General features: G+C 40.3%; 1 protein-coding gene across 1 annotated transcript in view; it reads right to left on the reverse strand.

Moving 5' to 3' along the window:
* LOC145358503 (protein unc-13 homolog A-like) overlaps positions 1 to 20,136 on the reverse strand; it is a 367,395-nt gene that overhangs the window by 47,795 nt on the left and 299,464 nt on the right. Inside the window, exons 29-30 of the mRNA XM_080212618.1 lie at positions 6,545 to 6,671; positions 3,445 to 3,541 (exon numbers count right to left, since the gene is read on the reverse strand). Of these exons, the coding sequence (XP_080068744.1) occupies positions 3,445 to 3,541; positions 6,545 to 6,671 (224 nt within the window). The remainder of the gene's footprint in view (positions 1 to 3,444; positions 3,542 to 6,544; positions 6,672 to 20,136) is intronic.

The following is a 20,136-nucleotide window of genomic DNA, read 5'->3' on the forward strand; positions in this document are numbered from 1 at the left end:
CCATACAATATTTATTCCTCTGAAACAAGACATCAGGAACCATCATTAGGCAATAAACTATTTTTTGTTATTTATTAATTTCAAATTTAATTATTTACTAAATTTAAATCATCTTTCCTGCTAAATTTCAAAATTAATTTTCTGATGGCATTCAACACAATTCAGTTACTGAAGGTATTTAACGTATTTAGCAGAATTTGCACATTTACAGAGTTTAACTTGTTTGCTACTTGCTTTATAATGTTCACTTTGATAAAAATGAATTCCTGACTACAATGTATACTGTACACTGTACTTCCTCCTGAGGGAGTTGTGGATTTCTTGTCGTCTTCTTGTCATACTATTACATGAATAAAAATGACAGATATTTGAATTTACTAAGTAATAGGAATTCTAATAAATCCAAACTGCCTAAACAATACTGACATTCTCATTCAAGTGAAAATGATTGGTTTATTATAAGGCTATTGCACACATTTGCCAATTTCATAACAGACATTTAAAAACAAAATAGGAAAAAATATTGAGGCTACAAGAGCATGCAAGAGGCTGGGAACACTGTGGAGAGTAAGTCATCTTCTGACTCCCCAAAGCCTGTCCATCATCTTCAAGGCACAGTTCAAGAGTGTGACAAAATAAATTCCACTTGCCTGGATGATTGCAGCTCCAACAACACTCAAGATGCTCAACACCATCCAGGACAAAGCAGACTACTTGACTGGCACTCTATCCACCAACTTCAACATTCACTCCCTCCACCACTGATGCACTGGCAGCAGTGTGTACAATCTACAAAATGCATTGCAATAACTCACCAAAGTTCCTGCGACAGTATTTTCCAAACCCATCGTCTCTACCACCTTGAATGACAAGGACGGGAACACGACCACCTACAAATTGCACTCAATATCTCCATTCCTTCACTGTCACTGGGTTAAAGTACTGGAACTCTGGCTGCGATTCTCCCACTGCGACCGCCAACATTTCCGTCGGGTCACGGTGGGAGATGCGCGTCATCGACCTTGTTCCAGGATTTGTGCATGTGCCAGGAACGCATGCGCATCTCCCAGAGCTGGCAAACAGTCACCGCTCAGACCACACTGGGAACCAGCAGAAAGCAGGTAAGTAATTTGAATCTTTTTAAAATGTATTTTAAATATGTTTTAAATATGATTATCAGGAACATTCCAGTCCCGATTGAATCTCCCACCCTAACAAGAATATTTCATTCCGGTGGGGTTTACACCAGCTCCCCATGTTCAGAATGAAGGGATGGGGCAATTGGGGCTCCCCAGTGAAAAGTATCAGTTTATTATAAGACTACAGCTCTCACTTGCCAGCCTGTGCCTCCTAGCACTGCCCAAGGGGCAAAGTGTCCATGCCCAGGGAGCACCTTGGCACTGCTCATTGGGCGTCAGGCAGTGTCAAGCGGGCAGGGCCTATTGTGGTCAGGGCCTAGGGGTGATCCGTAGGGTTGGGGGGCCTGCTGTCATTCTGCATATAGGATCAGTCTGGGATGGAGGGAGGGCAACGACTGGAGTAGGCTGCCTCTGGGGGGAAGCCTGCCCGGGGTAATGAGGGTGGGAGGATTGCTGGTTGGGGTGTGGGGAGGGGAGGAAGCTATGCATCGGGGCACTCTGGGACTGTAGTGAGGGGGGGTACAGGGCTGCTGTGGGGGCTGCGATTGGACTGGGGGGGGGGGTGGGATGGTTGGAGGGGCAGCACTGTGGGGGGGGGGGGGGGGGGGGGGTCCTGGGCTGGCCAGCGATCAAACTGGCCAGCAAACAGGGAGTCTGACAGATCGGAGCCACTGTGCATGAGCAGAGTTCCAGAACTGTCAGACTCTGGCACAAATAGACCCTGCCTCCCTTGGTTTTTAGTGATATTCATGACTGGGACCTCTGCAGTTCACAGAGTGCGGAGGTTCAGGTCAGAAACCGAACTGAGAAAACAGTCAGGATCTAGAACAGTTTTCCTGCCAATTCAGCACTTTTGGGAGAATCATGGCCTCTCTTTCTAACAGCACAGTGAATGTAGCTACCACACACGGAGCAGCTCACCCTCACTTCCCAGGGGCAGCTAGGCTTGGGCAATAAATGGAGGTCAAGCCAGTAATGCCCGATGAAAAATACATTTCATCTGAATTTATTAGTTTGCATTCTAATGTCTTATTATAAACTGTAATGCCATAGGAGATCAAATGGTATTTAACATATATTTAGCTAATATATACAGGAATTGAGGGTATTTCAGATACTTCATATTAGACAATGTGTGGAATGAGTACAGTGTATTTTCTACTGAGGGAGTTACTGACTTCTTGTCATATTATTACATAAACGAATGTGACAGATATTTGAATTTACTAAGTAATAGGAATTCTAATAAAGCCAAACTGCCTAAACACTACTGACACTCTCATTCAAGTGAAAAATATCAGTTTATTATAAGGCTACAGCACTGACTTGCCAATTTCATAACACGAATTTAAAGCTAAAAGAGGAAAAAAATCTTCTACCTGCCTATAATAAAAGAATGGCACTTGTCTAACCTTTATTTAACTTGAATTATATGCATCCAAAAAAATACCAAGAAGCTGTGATTCTACCTATAGCAACAATTCCTTTTTTATTAGTTTGTTGATGCTAAATCTGTTGTTCTTTTTAGGCCAATAAAACATATATCTGTATATAGAAGTGAAAGTAGCTTTCCATTGACTTGCAAAAAAACACTGAAAAAGCATTTAAGCAGCACTACATTATTGCCTATATTAAAGTTAAAAGTTTATTAATTAGTCGCAAGTAAGGCTTACATTAACACTGCAATAAAGTTACTGTGAAATTCCCCCAGTCGCCACAAGCCAGTGCCTGTTCGGATCAACGCACCTAACCAGCACGTCTCTTTCAGACTGTGGGAGAAAACCGGAACACCCAGAGTAAACTCAAGCAGACGTGGGGAGAACTTGCAAACTCCACACAGACAGACAGTCACCCAAGCTAGGAATCCAATCTGGGTTCCTGGTGCTGTGAGGCAGCAGTGCTAACCACTGTGCCACTACATGCTGTCCATTAATCCAAAACTTCTACGAATCCATTTACATGTGCATTTGGGTGCAGCTCCAGACAGAAAACCATTACTTTTTTTCTTATTGGCGCCACTCAGATCCATCGTTTCTTTGCTCCCTGGACATGTCAGCACTACCCTCTCCTCTTAAGACTACTTAAAGTACACCTTGTTGACCAAGATTTTGGTCATTACGCCAACATATCTTTTTGATTCAGTGTTCTTTTTATCAATGGTGTACAGAATGGCCTTCTTCTGCGCTGTATGATTCTATGTATACTGCCAAATCAGTATGTCTCCAATCAAAATAACTAAAATACTTTTCCTGCACATTCAAATGCAGCAGTCAGTTCATACAGTAGTAGATACAAATTGTCTTACACCATCCTTCTTGTCTCGTTCCAACGCTCCATGCAGGAAGTCTCTGGATACCTCTTCATTCTCATCCAACCACTGTATAACAAATGGTTCAAACCAGCTGTGGAAAAATAGCTTCAAATTTTAATACCTTTTAAATTTGAAAAATATGTCATCCCTTTCATTTGCAATTAATATGGTTCATAAACAGCTGTGCATTGATAAGGGTAAAGAAGGAAACAATCAAAGAAAATACTTGACAGTATTTCAGGAGACACACTCCATCAGAGCAGAACAGTTTAAATGATAATGTCTATAACCCTAATACAGAAGAAAGGACAGAAATTTAGAGAAAACATCTGGCCTGTACTTTCCACTAGACAATATTCACATTAGCTTTTCCAGGTTTATTTCCATCTATTAAAGTAAACATGAATACAGTCTGATCTTCCAATGGGTAGGACATTGGTTCTCCCATTATTTATCGCTAGTAGCATATTCTGCTGTTGTGGTAGCAAGTTGCAGAACCCATTAGTGTAGCAATGGGCTGACACACTCCTGAAGACAATTCAGCCAGAGAGAATTTACAGCACAGAAACAGGCCATTTGGTCCAAACTAGCCTATGTCACTCTTTATAAAAAGCTCCTAATTAACCCTTCCCACCCAGTCTCCTCCAAACCTTAATTCCCTTCTTGCTCACGCCTGCTCTTAAATGCATCAAAGCGTCCCATTTCAACTATCCGATATGGCAGAAAATAGTGCTTTCTCACCACTTTGTGTACCTACCTCAGTCAGAAAATGCGCAGTTTGAATGTTACTGCAGATAATCCCAGAGAGTGCAGACCAGATCTATGGGTCTGAATTTTAAATCAACGTCCAGTGGGATGCTTGTGTTCCAGTGGATGCAGTTGTCCATAGAATTCCCATCATATAGGAATAAACACCCCATCAGCCAGTATATTCTCTGCTACAATCATGGAAGGGACAATCATGTCGTGGCCTGTTGAATTGTTAATCATCCTGGAAATGTTCCCATTGTTTCACACCATTTCCAAGAGACAAAAACACTCAACTTGTGAAGTTATGCATCCTAAATTTGATTATGTGTATGATAACCCTCATGATCTGCATGGAGAATCATTAATTCACCTCCCAGTTGGGCTTGTTGAATACAAGCTCCTTGAAGACTGGTAATTAGCCCACCAGGTGGAGCTCATATACTGAGCCCTATACAAGACAAGACTCTGAGGGGGTCCATTAACCTTTTGGTCCTAGTTGGGACCTGTTGTTTTCGCCACAGGCTTGTGGTTATTGTTTATTTTCATTTGTGCAATAAAAACACGGTTCCTTCACAGCTGACTCCTGGAGTTATTATAAGATGGTTGCTATCTCATAATTATACTCCCCTTTTTTGGGCTCACCCATATCCAGAAACAGTTTCTCCCCATTTGCCCTTTCGAATCCCTTCACAATCGTAATAAAAGATCTCTATTAGACCTTTTATTCTTGTTTGCCAGAGAAAAGAACTTTCCTGTCAGATGTATCCTATAAACTTTATCCTTGCAAGTTACTTGTAAATCTTTTCTGGGCTTTCTCTAATATTTCAAAATCATTTTTGTACCATTCAGAAAACATTGCAATTGAGGTCTAGCCAAGGTTCTGTACAAATTTAACAATATCCCATTCTGCTTTGGAATTCTATAAATTGAATTAATCCCAATACTTGTTTCATTCTTTATGGCCTTATCAACTTGCATCATTCCTTTTGTATTGATGTATCTATATTCCCAACTGTCTTCCTCTATTCCATTTAGTTACTTAAATTCCAGGGAAAGGTGATGTTTTTATTGCTCTAAAATGAAACACTTCATTATACTGAATTCAATTTGCCATTTATCCACACACACTGCAGGTCTGCCTCTTTTCAGTGCAGTTTTCCACATTGTGTCCTCTGTTCTGTCATGAAGCAATATTTCATAATTGTTTACTCTCCATTTCACTTTGCTTATGAACAGCAGATAGTGACCAAAGAGTCGTTTTAAAAATGCATAACAATATCTTTGATGTTGATGATCTAACTGTATCTGCTATTTTTTTCATTTAGAGTGTGGTTTTGTATTATGATTGTTCTAGCTCTATTCTCTCATTCGTGGTAATAACGACAGCTATCACTTGGTCAGTCTTTATGTTTGCTAGTTATCTGAACACAAAATGATAAAACGTAAAGCATTAAATATCTATTCATTCATTTATCTATGATTCTTTAATACATTAAAAAATCCTCAATATGTTTTCACTCTAATTAAGAAATGCCAAGATTTTTTTTAACCTATCTGCAAAATTAAAGAAACATAATTTTAGCAGACTGGTTTACAATGGAAATTTAGTAACAATTTTATGCAACCACACAAAGAACAACATATTCCAAAAAGCAAGAGATTTTATTTTAAAGTATTATTTTTGTATTGATATCATTTGCTGATTTACAATTTGATGTCATGAGTTAGTACTGAATGAGTACAATTTTATTAGAAATTTCTATGTTATTTTGGAAATTATTTACTTGGAACTGGTTGTGAACTTGTCAAACATAAATTAATTAATTTAACGAGTTTGACAGGACACCTTTTAGCCAATCTGGAGGTGTTTTGACGCAGTCTAATACTTTTGATTGCTTCATACATTTATAATGAAGGGAATCATAGTCTAGCCCACACAATGATGCAAGTTGGAACCTGGGTCCAAATAGTTGTACTGCTGCAAAGTAGACAAATGATGAAAAAAGATCTGTGGTTTTCATTACATTAAGGTTTTGATTTATTGTAATAATCTGAGTTTTAAAGTGGCAGATTTGCAGCATCTTTGTGCCCACACAAAAATACAAAAACAGGAAACTGCTGTTTCAACAGTGCTAGGAACTTTTAAAATCTGTAGATCTTGAGAATGGAGGGCTGCATCAGACAGGTGAAGTAACAAAAAGAGACATTATTACATGTTCCCACTTGCCCTCCTCAGTACCTTCAATCAGTAAAATTTCACAACATTGAAGGGTAAAATTGTTGTGAAAAACCTAACACTGGCTATATCATGAGTTAATTTTTGAATTGATAGAGCAATACTTACGCTGGGTACTCTGGGACGGAATTCTTGAAAGCTGGCAGGTCTTTTACATACTCATTATACAGCCACTTCACTTTGAAGTGTAGATTCATGTAATCTGCACTTTTGCAGAGTCTGTGCTTTTCATGTTCTGAAAGACAAAAGTGATAAGTTTTGCAGTAGAATCAAAAGGTCCAATTGTGTCTTAATTAATGTCTACCATGCAATTTTTCAACACTTATTGTGCATTATTTGTATTCGTTTTGCCACAATACTTACAATTATACACCACCTTTTACAGGCAAATAGTTCAAAGTGTTTTAATGCTATTCATTATTTTTGAAATGAAATAGCTCTTATGTTGGCAACAGTAAATTCTTGCTAACTGCATACATTTAGATGTAATTGCTAGTAAGTGAATGCTTCTGCGCCTGGAATATTATATTCAATTTATCATCTGAACTGTACTCTTGCTTTGTGTCATGTTCTTTATGACCTGCTTGTATTGTTTTTGGCTTCCATTCAAAACCCAATTAGGATATGAACAGTCTAAAAGTATTTCTTTAGACAGAACTTTATGGGCGCTGGGGTTTCAGGTGATGGGACAGGGTGAGTTAATAGGGAATATGTCCCCACTGATGCCGGCTGCCTTGCAACCATTTCACACTCTATTCACAGAAGAACCACCAGGTGCAGAGGCCACTCCTGAGACTACAAGTTGTCCCCAGATTCTAAGTCCGACAACCAGGATGGAGTAAGTGTTTGAAGGCTTGTAATGGAGTTGGCAGGAAAGACGAGGAAAGGATAAGAGAGGGGGGCTGGGGGTAGTGGTCCAGTTGGCAAAGTCCAGTAAAAAGGGAGCATCCGATGGATGAAAACGTTGGGGATGGGGAAGGGGAAGCCTCATGTGGAAAGGGAGCCAGTGAGAGGGCATCTCCCCCCTGAAGCCCAAGTAGGGTGACCTGCCATGTTCCCTCTTCATTCCAGGACTAACTTGCCACGTGTGTGGCTTAAATGGGTGAGGGCCCCCTGTAAAATTGAGGGTAGCTAAGGGGCATGTAGGATGGCAACTTTACATGGCACTCTGCCTGCAAACCTGCTGGTGGGGGACTCTACCCCTTAAGATTAAAAATCTTCTTGACATTCAAAACAACTAGCACAAGAACAGAGCAAAAACTTGTCTTGGATTCAACAGCTTTATTTTGGAGAAAACATTCAACTGTGTCCAATTATCTCTACATGAGAAAAGCAGCATCACTGAAAAGATACTGGGATAAAGTCTGCTATATAAATATTTGGGTAGTTTTTTTTGCAACCTTGGGTTGAACCAGGGAAAGTTCAGATCTTAATCTCAGTTCCAAAGTAAATAGAAATCGTATCTTATTTCTTTAAAACATTTTACATGTTATTCTTGAAACACAAAACCTACCATATTACACTTCTTGAAAGTGAACTCCTGCTGAGTTAGTTACTAATAGATAATGGCCAATCAACCAATGCCATGACAACCCAGGTATGCTTTTATTCATATGCTGTATTACAGCATAACGATCCTCAACTGCCATAGTGCAGCAGCAAGACTATGTTATTGCAGAAATATTTCAAACACCAAACAGTGATGTTGCATTTAAACAATGCAGTACTTTTATGTTGCTGCATTTGTCCATGGTTTTTCTTGCTGGAGGTGGGTAGTTTAAATAGATGATTATTTCTGGAAATGTTAAGCTCAGTTTTAGGCTTGAATTGATCTGGAAGCAGTACAATAAGGAAAACTTGTAATTTCTTCAAAATGTCTGTAGAAAATGTCATTGTTTTTAAGAATGCTTGAAAGGAACTTTGCATCAATTGTAAAGGAATCAATTGTACTTTTCTTCAATAAATAAGAATAATATACGTGACCTGAATACCCTTGACCTGGAAGCAAGAAAGGTGGATGTTGAGAGGACGTTTCCTCATGTTTGTGGGTGAATCCAGAACTAGGGGGCACATTTTAAAATCAAGGGTCTCCCTTTTAGGGCAAGGGTGAGGAGAAATATTTAGAGGGTTGTACAACTTTGTAACCCTTGGAAGCAGGGTCATTGAACATTCTTAAGGCAGGGGTAAATAGATTCTTGTTAGGCAAGAAGATCAAAGTTTATTGGGGTTGGTGGGAATGTGGAATTCAGAACACAAATAGAATAGCCATGACCTTACTGAGTGGCGGAGCATGCTCAAGGGCTGAATGGCCTACTGCTGCTCCTATTTCATGTTTTTGTGAGCAGACAAGCTGGCAGTTGAAGGCACAAATGCAGACACAAAGAGAAAGCTGATAGAGACAGAAAAAACACACTAAGATTCTTATGAGAAGAAGAAGCAATCATTCTCAAGAAGATGCCAGTTTTTGTGTTTGGCAGAAAAGGAAAAGATCTAGGAGGCAATGAGTAAGCTGGCTAAAAACATTGAAAAATTGGAAAGCTGTACTAATACCTCAGATGCCAAACAGCTGGGTGTTATTCCAGAAATGGCCAAACTGTGAACCAGGGTGTTTCGTTTGGTTGAAAAGGACAACTAAAAAGTTACACAACTGGGACAGCCATGACCTGAGAAAGAGCAAGGAGAGAGAGAGCAAGAGAGCGAGAAAATTATACTATGCTGACGATAATCGTACCAGTGAAATTCAGAACAGGGAGAGGGGTGGGAATGTTGAAAACTATTGCCATAGCATCTGATTTACACTGTGATTAAAGAGCAGCATGTTGTGGAACTGTGTAGTGGCATGGTCTGCAGGGAGTGATGTGGGCGTTTGTGGTTATGTAAGACAAACCTCTGTTGCATTGATTATTTGGAAAGCAAAATTTATACTTATTTGAACTATCATTTGCTTGTTAATTCATATTTAACATGAATCAGAACCAATGTAAAGTAAAAGTTAGAAAAGGTTGTTGGTATTTTCTTAATTTGGGTGTCATTCAGTAAATTTGGTTTCCTGTTTCCCACCCCCCCGAGGTTCAGAACAGTTCATCTCAAACCTTTCCCTCACATGATTGGATTTTTCTGGCAGACTGATGACTGATAAGGCAATTGTCACTTGAACTTATTGTTGCACTTTAGTTATTCCACCCAAAGATAAATCCTTGTTAGTGCCTCAGGCAAAAAACCCCTCGATGGTTTTTGACCATCTGATTTTATTTACATTACAGAATAATCTTAATTTTCTGAACAATTTAAATGACTTTTACAGAACGTGTAGTCACAAATTGGATTGCTTGGGTATAAAAATAACAATCTTCAAGCAAAACTGGAGATCAGAAGAACTTTTTTCCAAAAACAATGAAGCAGATGTAAATGGCATACTCTGAGTAAAGGCAGCTTACTGCTATGTTAGTGCCTTAAAAAAAACAACTAGGCATATCAGGGTAATAGTACTGAAGGTTTGTACAGATACAGTTGATTACATTCTCCATCTAACAAAATAGTCCCAGTGTTGCCACAACCAAAGCTGAGACAGCTGGACATTGCTGTTGGTAATATTATTTCTATCATGAGAATCTCTTGGGATTAGCACTGCAGGCTGCTAATTGAAGTCGGCTATTTTCAGGCTTATGCGGATAGCATCTCAAGTGTCTACTCCCCTTCAGAGCAACTTAAACTAGAGGTTATGTCCCACTGCATGAATGCTGGCTATGTCTGAATCTGTGGCTCAGGAAGAAAGCTGAAATACAAAATGCAAGTCTCAATCAGCCTGAAAGCTATCTGATTAATGGATTGCTTTTCTTCTAGAGCATGGTAAATAGTGTTATATACATTCTTTAAGAGTTACGAGGAATCACTTTGAACAGAAGGTTTCCTCTTCCACCAAAAGCATATCTTTTCACTTCTGAGCAATCTTTCATCATCACTACGTTGCAAGTAATTTTATTTTGCAGTTACATTCATGATTCTGAAACATACGTTATGGGGGCGCTTTTCCAACCTCTTCTTGCCTGACTCAGTTCACGATGATCCCAGAAAATAGCCAGCAGGCTTAAAAATCAGTTTCGTGCCAGGTGCCAAACAGTTTGCAATCGTCTCAGTCTCTTTCTAATAGCGGAAACCGGATCACACCCAGAAAGGGCGCGAGGCCAATTAGCAAATTTAAGGTAGCAATTAAATACGTGTAACCCAATTGACGCGGATTCTCCGAGCTCCTTCCAACCTTTGGGCATGTTGCGAGATCAGCCAGAATCACTAATTGTCTCCAGTAGTGGAGACCAGATGCGATAGCCATACTGGGGGCTCGGAAGTCACTGAAGCCCTCAGGTGGTTAAGGGCATGGCTGGGCAGTTCCCACTGGATACCCTGGCAGAACCACTTGGTTCCTGAATGTGAGTGGGGATGGGGTCTGTGTGACTGTATGATGTTGGAGGGACGGAGTCTGTGTGACTGGGTCACCCTCATGCATGTGTGGTATATTGTGGAAGGGTATTATTTGTGGGGTGGGAGGAGAATACCACTCTTTTGGTGAGTGGTTGTTGGTGCTCCCCTGGTGAGTGGAGGGGCACCATTTTATTTTTTGTGAGGGGGAAAATGGTAAATGATTGCAGAGATGAGCGCACCATTTAAAAATTGGCATCCATCAGATGCTGCTAACATCTGCGGGAAACGTCAGTGAGTTTCCCATCGGCATCAGCACTTAGTACTACTTCGGGAGAATCATGGCCATCATGTTTTCCTCACGATTCAGATAATTTAGCCTTCATCATGAACGTTTGGTTTGAAATTTCAGATCTGTAGCTAAGCAGAGGTCAATGCCCTAAGGTCCATGGATTAATTACTCATCAGAAAGCACTGAAGCGATGTGATAAATTGCTTTGTATCTTTAGCCAATAGTAATGAAGACCATGGGTTCAATTTCCGTGTCGCTTGAGATTATCCATGAAGATGCCACCTTCTCAACCTTCTGCTTGCCTGAGGTGTGGTGATCCTCAGGTTAAATCACCACCAGTCAGATTTCTCTCTCAAAAATGGAGGAGAGCATAGTCCTCTGGGACTATGGCAACTTTCAATAGCGCAGAGATAATAGAAGGGTCTTACTTTTATCCCATGCATTTTAGCCCTTTAATACTTATTGAAGGTAGGCAAATTGATGTTTAGTTGCCTTGCAGAGTAAATGATTTCATACTACAGATTAGAGAGATTAGGGAGCTAGTATGTTTCACTGGATATATTACAATTTAAAATAAATTGTAATGTGCTTTATGTCACCATAAACTGCTCTCCCCAACTCAAGTAATAAAGTATTCAAAATATTCTCAACCACATTAAATGCACAATTTCCAATTCAGTATAACTTGGTTTGAAGCCAGTGATAAATCTCTAGACATAACCAGCCAGAAGCATTCAACCCTAAAGATGTTAAACCGTAGGATCTAATCTGACTCTTCTTTGGAAAGAGACTAGAAACGTGAACTGTTTCTCTCCCCACTGATGCTACCAGACCTGCTGAGTTTTTCCAGCACACACTGTTTTTATTTTAGATCTCCAGCATCTGTAGTCGTTTGCTTTTATTTTAGTACTACTCTCGGGAGTTAGTTTCCAATCACATATCTGAGTGCACTTCAGTTGCTTTTATGTTGGTCTATTTTTAATTCAGATTTTGGAATTCCTTTATCTATGAGCCAGCTCTTCGTGTTTGTGCTGTTAAATCCATTTCCCATAGCTTGTCTCCAAGCTTGTCAATTCCGTAAATGGATTTGTAACGGTATTAACGCTGGCTGCTGGCTTTCAGGTTCCAAATCTAAAGACCAATATAAAAGCAGCTTTAAGTCAAATGGTGCAAAAATACAGCCACTTAGCATTCTCACACCATTTTAACTTTGTGCCAGGTCCATTTTAAACCAAGCTTGGCACAACGGGAAGTTTTGAAATCCCCTTCAGTCTATCGTTTTATTAGAACAATAGTCAGCAATCAGACATAATAAATGTCATATAGCTAATAAAGCTTTGTGATGATATATTTCTACTGTAATGAAAAAGCAGACACCCAAATTTACACTCTGGTTGCACTAAAAAAAACTGTCTTATGTTCAGCACAACGGTCTTTAGTCATGATAACCTTACTGAATGGATGAGCACAAGGCATTAAAACTTAAGTATGCTGAATGCACATTATGTCACACTGATAAGACCAATAAATGCAGAATAATTACAACCCTGGTTGACATATATTGAACTTAAAAAGATGCTTCAAAAGCAGTTCTATTGGACTGCAGAGGACTAAAATGGATCAACTCTGCAACAATGCTCAGAAATTACCTTATATTTACATTGTCAAATACAGTAGCATGGTGTAAGAAGTTTCTGCTCACCCAATCATCAGCTGACTTTCCAGAACATGGACGATAACTTGGTGGGCTTCCTGAGAGACGTCTGACGAAGAGAACTGCCAAAAACTTTGGCTTTTATGCAAACCTTTATCTTTAGTGATAGGCAAGTGTGAGGAGATAAAATGCTTCATATCTTTAGCCAATAGTAATGAAGTGACAATGGAAGAACATTATTTTTATCCCATTCACTTTAACGCAGAGTGTGATTTTCTTTTGGGTATTAACAGCTTGACATAACAATTGAATAGATAGATGGAAAGAAAACTACGTTTTCTTTGTTTTTAACATTTCTCTTGAAAAGTTAATTAAGATAAGGTATGACAGAGATGGGCAATATAACGGAGTTATCTTTCTGATTCTGACTGCTACTTGCTAATTCAAGAGCAGTAACTTTCATAGAAAGAAAACTGAAAAAAATGAATGATGCTGCCTTTTCTGTTGTCATTGGTACTTACACTGAATCAACCAACTTTTGATTTGCATGATTCATTCATTAACTGACGATTCTTCATTCCAGCCAATCATTAATTTCTGCCCAAGATGTAATGCTACAATAAGTGACATCTTTGTGAGGTATTTTATTAATTGGATTTAAATTCCACCACTTGGTTTGGAGAGGGGGATTTGAATCCACGCCCCCAGAGCACTGACCTGGCTGGGTCTCTGGATTAGTGACAATACCGCTCAGCCACTATCTCACATTGTAAGATATGGCATTATGAATACATGCTAAATGCAGGGTCTCAACCTTCTAGCATTGATTTTGACTGGCCTTCATCAGAAACCCCCAGATATATGTATCAGATCTTTCACATCAATAACTCTCAGGATATTGTGTTAATGATTTTAGAGATTGTAGAACACAGCTAAAATTTAGAACAGAATGGAGCTTTGCCTCATTAGCCAACTATTATTTCATCAGCAGTAGCTCTTAAGAGTTTGAAGGCTCAAGATGAGTTGATTGCCAGTGATAATTGGTTCTCGTCCCAGATTGGCATCACAGGGGGTTCTGAAACACTCGCTATTGAATGATGAAGGATATTTCACATAGAAATATTAATAGCACTGTCAGAGATTAGACCAGGAGGCATTTAAAGTGACATTTTCTAGCTGTTCCTGTCAAACATGCTTAACTAAAGAATTTAACAATTTGCTGCATTTAAAAAACCTAATATTAGCTACTTTATTGCATCACAATGAATGCCAAATGCGAGACTAAAATCGCAGAAAGTAAACAGTTGACATCAGGTTATGTACTATTACATGTTTTTTTTTCCTTTCCCAGTATGCTACCATACATTACACACTGTGACCCACAGGCAGTGATTGCACAGTTCATTTGTTCTGAGCCCCAGGACTCCAGATACATTTTCACTTTGATTTTCTGGAACTGCATAACCATTTTTATTCTGTGGATGCAAATGATAATTTTAACATCAAAACTAAGACTTTTTTGTACTTCTATGCTTTAAACAGAATATTCTTATAAATGTACTCATAATATATTTGTTGTTAATGTGCAACATCCTTTATACCAATACTGATATAAAATCAATTGATTAAACTGCTTTCCTAAAGAGCTAGCAACCAAAAAACAGGCCCAGATTCTCACTCCTGTGTTGTGCGTGGAGAGATCGAAGAATTTCGGATCCTACAAACCCAACCTTTAAAAATGGCTGGCTAGATATCGGATTTGGTCCAGGGGTGGGGTGAGAGCTGAAGTTGAGCAGCCTGGGGGGAACTGATGAGGATGGGGACACAGGTTGGGCAGAAGTTCTGCCTCAGCGATTCAAAGTTTAAAAATAAAGATTAAAACATTAAGTATCCCTTTAGCCCTAATACTTCACCCCCTTGAAGGGAGCTGTCAAGCCGTTAAGGTGTTTAAAAGACTTCTCCTTTAAATCTTTGAAAAGATTTCTGCTCTGTTTAAAAAAAAAGACTGATTGCTTTTTCACTCTGTATGTTGACATAACCCTGGAGTGCTTCCTCTGACACAGATGCCTTAAATGCCCCGGCCTATCCAGGCCTTGGTCTACCAGAGGATGTTCACCAAGGTCACAAAGGCCACAGAGCAGAGAGAAAAGCAGCCTTCTCTCAAAATGTCTGGAGATGTTAGGGATGCATCTTGCTATATCACACGGAAGTATTTTAAAGAGTTCATTTCCACACATTGAGGTAGCACTGCTGTTCATATTTTAAGCAAGACTGTGTTAGTGTTACATTAAAATGTTGCTGTGCTTCATTCAGCACATTTTTTCATATGCCGAGGCCTCATGATGTTTCCCCTTTAGCGATGTAGCATGTTTAATATCATGTGTTTCAAGGACACTGGTTGTTTGCTCATAGATTGAGGTGCGGGCCTCTGTGTTGACCAAGGAAGAACATTGTGAGTTCTTAGATGCAAGAATATGTATCATCTATCGAAAATAGGCAATACTATTGATTTTATGTAATTTAATGGTGACCGGTTGGAGGTTGGGTGTGGGTCAGTATGAAACCATTGTTTTCTATGCATTAACTTCCATGGCATTCGATCCATGCAACTCTCTGATGTGAATCCCCTTCCTCATCATTCTATACATCCCCATCCCCCACAATAAATGAGGCTTCTGTTTCTTCTTCCTCTGGGTGAAACTCATCCCTCTTTATGGGCGATGTTATACAGTGCACATCACATAACAACTCTGTGATGCTTTTATTGTGTTATACTGGAGAGCACCCTCCAAATGATCGAGGCAGTGGAAGCTTAGATTTGCTTTATGATGTCCCTTGTTGTACCACCATTCTGCTTCAGTTTGAAGGTTTCTGACTAGGATCATCCCTTGATTTGTGGCCTGACACAAACAAGTTTGCTACCGAAACACAGGCACTGTGGCTGCTGCTGGGATAGTGGATGCATACACTTGCATGATTCACTTCTTATAGTCACATTTTAACTGACTTTGAGGGAAAAGAATCTCTTTCTATTAACAAATGCAGCCCGCTGTTCAGATGATGCACTGATGGCAACATGGGTGCCTTGAACACATTGAAAGCTATCAATGGCTGTGAATCCCACTGCCTCCTCTTCCATGCGGAATCATTTGAATTTTCCATCCCTCTTGAACAGTGCATTTGTTACCTCCTTGATGCAGCAGTGAGTGCATGCTTTGGAAATGCTGCAGATGTCACCAGTAAACTGTGGGAAGTAACTGGCCATGTTGAAGTTAAGAGCTGGAGTGGTATTGGCTCGCAGTATTCCAATGGACGTAGTGTTTCCATAATGACGACACACAGTTTGGTGACGGTCTCCTTGAAGATGTGTAGTCTCTTCAGGTATCGTCTCTCCGACATGTGTAGGTACATCATCCTGGTCCTGTAAACTCTGGGATGTGCCAGGGACATGCTTCCGCCATTATGCTTCCTCCGGTTGTTGCTGCTGGACTGCTTGCATTGATTCCTGTGCAGCATGGTGTTCTTGTGCATTGCTAATTCCCCCCTGCGCTTGAGGATGAAGAAATACAAGGTGAATATTTTCCATTGTGTAACACTCTCTCCCTTCTTCCCTTTCTTTTGAGGCAACCTCCCCTTAGAAACTCAGATATATAATGCCACTTTAGTAGGTGGACCCCTCTGTTCCTAGGCTTTGTGCTCCTCCTGTAATTTCTGGAACCAACATTTTAAGCTTAGTCACTTCCTACCTCAGACTCTGGTGCTCAGAGTGTCAGATTATCAAGTTTGAACGCTGAGAAAAAAATCTTCGAAGACCTGTGACTCACTCTCAACAGCTCTCACAGTGAATCAGGTAAGCCACATTTACATTGCCAGCATTCAATGAGATGGGTTATCGATGGCATGGGAGATTTATATCCTTTTCATTTAGTTGCAGAGGCTGCATTAAATCTTGGTGAATTATATTTAGGTTACATACCAGAGGTCGATTTTCAATATTTATAAAGTTCCCGCCAATAACAGGCAAGTTTTCTGCATACTTATCTTGCCCACTGCAGCAGCCCCTCAAAATCCAGCTCAAAGTGTTGGGAAGAGCTTGAAATTCAGGTTGATAATATTGAGGAAACTTTCAATGACATAGGGCAGTGATTCTCAAACTTATTTGGTTGGAGGATCTCTTTTCAAATGGATTAGTGATGACAGACTGCCTCTCCATGTAAATTATAATACCACATAATAAAATATACAGGTGTTGCATGTAAACAGCATATTGATAATATTATTAGAAATGACATTATAAAGATCTTTGTGCTGCTCCTAGGCAAGACATCCAACCCACTTTGCACTGGAAATGTGGAGCCTGCACTCTGCTCCAGCCTACTTGCCTACATCAAGCCCATCTTTAGCTGCCCACGGTGACTGTCCATAATGCGAGCCCTCCATGTTGCTGGATGTGGCAGAGACATCCTGGTGTATCTCCCTATCAGATCCAGAGTTACATCTCTGGACTATTGAAAGAATCCCCACTGTCCTGGGATCAGGTGAGTGTTCCATTCAGTTAGGACTCTGAAGGAAGACCACTAGAAACTGCTTCACAACTTGAGGGGGTGGAATTGAGGGTGTAACTTTGTAGGTTATTAAGTCCTGCCCCCTCTCCCACATTTTGCAGTCACTTTCGCAATCTGATTTGGCCTTCCTTTCCTGACACTTCAAGGTTATTCACAGTATGGAGTGCCTTGAGACAAAATAATGCTATAGAGCAGGGTGAAACATTAGCATGTTATTTATCACACTGCCATGCATGACCTGGAGGGGCAATGACCGTTTTATCACCAAACCAATAACACGGAAATTAGGTAATGGGAAGAGAAACACCAGATGTAGAATCCAGCAGTTTATTGGAAGAAGGCCACCCCCCAACCCCAGTTCCACTCCACCACCAGCTCACCTCATCCCACTCTCTTTTCCCTCCTCATGGCATTAAAATAAGTTATGTTAACATTATTAGTACACCACTCTGTAATATTATCTGGTATTGGCCTTGGCTTAATGAGTGCGCTCTCACTTCTGAGTCAGAAGCTTGTGTTTGTAAGTCACACTCTAGCAACATGATCTAAAATTCCCATTTCCTGAGGTTGTGAAAGGCACTATAAAATATACGTGTGTGTGTGTGTGTGTGTGTGTGTGTATATATCATGCAAGTACAGAGTGGATTACTATACAATGTTATACAGTTAAACAGTGCTCACTGACTGCTATATAATGTAGCTTAAAGGAATTAGAACAAACTGGATATTTTTTGACAAAGGCCTCACTCATTTGGTGGACAGAAATTTCAGCAGTCGGGAAGAAATGATTGTGGTTTGGAGCGTTAGACGTCTGCCCAATTTGTTACTGATCTGCAGTAAGTTCCAGACTGCACTTTATCCTATAAAGCTCATCATTGAAGGAGTGTTGATAGCTGTCTGGCCATTTGCTTGACTCTTCTGCCCATCTCATTGTCTTAACAGTTGGACTGGGTGGCACGATGATTAGCATTGCTGCCTCACAGCACAGCGATCCAGGTTCAGTTCCAGAGTAGTGTGACCGATTGTGCAGAGTTTATATGTTCTCCTGTATCTACATGGGTTTCCTCCAGATGCTCTAGTTTCCTCCCACAGTCCAAAGATGAGCAGGTAAAGTGGATTGGCTAGGCTAAATTGCTCTTTAATGTCCAAAGATATGTCGGTCAGGGTAAACATGTAAGGATACAGAAATAGGGTCCAGTTAAAATACTCTGTAGGAGAGTTGGTGCAGGCTTGATGGAACGAATGGCTTAATGTCACTATAAATACTCTTAAGGGATTATATCAATATACATGACTACCATTTAGGGTTTTGTTGGCTTATGCCATCTTTCAGTGAGCTATGGAGAGCTGTCATTTGCCTGGACGATATTTTAATATTAGAATCCACCAAAGAGGAACTGGCCACTGGAATATCTCAAAACACAGATCCTTCCTTGGGATGGTCAGCTATTATTGGTGGTTCCTCCCAATATATATCAACATCACTAGAACCATTGCATTTACTGTTAAAGGAGTATCAGAGGTGATATTGGAAAATACCACAAAAAAAGGCTTTCAACCAAGTTAAGCAGGCACTTCAGTCGACATGCTTATTAGTGCCTTTCAACCCATCTAAACAGATAGTACTTACCTGCGATGCATAACCATATGGACTTGGGCTGTGTTATCCCACATAATGGATAATGGGTCCAAGAGACCCATCTGATGTATATCAAGAACCGATCAGGTGAGGAAAGTGAATACTCCCAGACAGAAAAAGAAAGCCTAGCTATTAACTTCAGCAGCAAGAAATTTCATCAGTACATATATGAGAACCATTTTACGATCATCACAGACAAAAGGCCACTTTGGGGTTTTTCAAGGAAGACAAAGCCATTCCACCAATTGCTTCTTCTAGAATACAACAGTGGGCACTATTCTTGTTGATTTACAAATATACATCGGCCAGGGACTCTCACAGCCAATGCAGATGTCTCACATCATCTTCCAATACCAGAAAGCGCACTACCCCCTCTAGCATTGCAAGGAATTGTAATGTCTTTCAACTTTCTGGACTCTTTACCTGTAACAACACGACAAATTAAGTACTGGACTAGCGAAGATTAAACATATGATAATACATGGGTGGCGGAATGTGTTTAATAGGGAATTAAGCCTTATTGGTTCAGGAAACATGAGCTCAGTTGTGAGGATGGTGTAATCTTTTGGGGAACGAGAGTGGTCATCCCCAGACCAGGAAGAGAGTTACTGCTAGAAGAGTTGCATACTGCCCATGCAGGCATGTCGAAGATGAAAATGCTAGCAAGAAGCTATGTTTGGTGGCCTGGTGTCAATGCTGATATAGAAAGGGTCGTAAAACAATGTGACCAATGCCAATTCCAGCAGAAGTTATCTACGACAGCCCCCTTACACCCTTGGGAATGGCCAGGTCAGTCATGGGTGAGAGTTCACGTAGATTACGTCTGCCCATTTCATAGAATCCCTACAGTACAGAAGGAGGCCATTTGGCCCACTGAGTCTGTACTGACAACAATCCCACCCAGGCCCCTGCACTTTTACCCTGACACTAGGGTCAATTTATCGTGGCTAATCAACCTAATTCACACATCTTTGGACTTTGGGAGGAAACTAGAGCACCTGGAGGAAACCCACACAGACACAGAGAACGTGCAAACTCTACACACATTGATCCAAGGCTGGAATTGAACCTAGATCCCTGGCGCTGAGGCAGCCGTGCTAACTGGTGTGCCACCATGCTGCCCATGTTATGGGC

Source organism: Carcharhinus amblyrhynchos, chromosome 26 (genome assembly GCF_965287045.1).
Source record: "Carcharhinus amblyrhynchos chromosome 26, sCarAmb.v2.hapA, whole genome shotgun sequence".
Taxonomy (NCBI): Eukaryota; Metazoa; Chordata; class Chondrichthyes; order Carcharhiniformes; family Carcharhinidae; genus Carcharhinus; species Carcharhinus amblyrhynchos.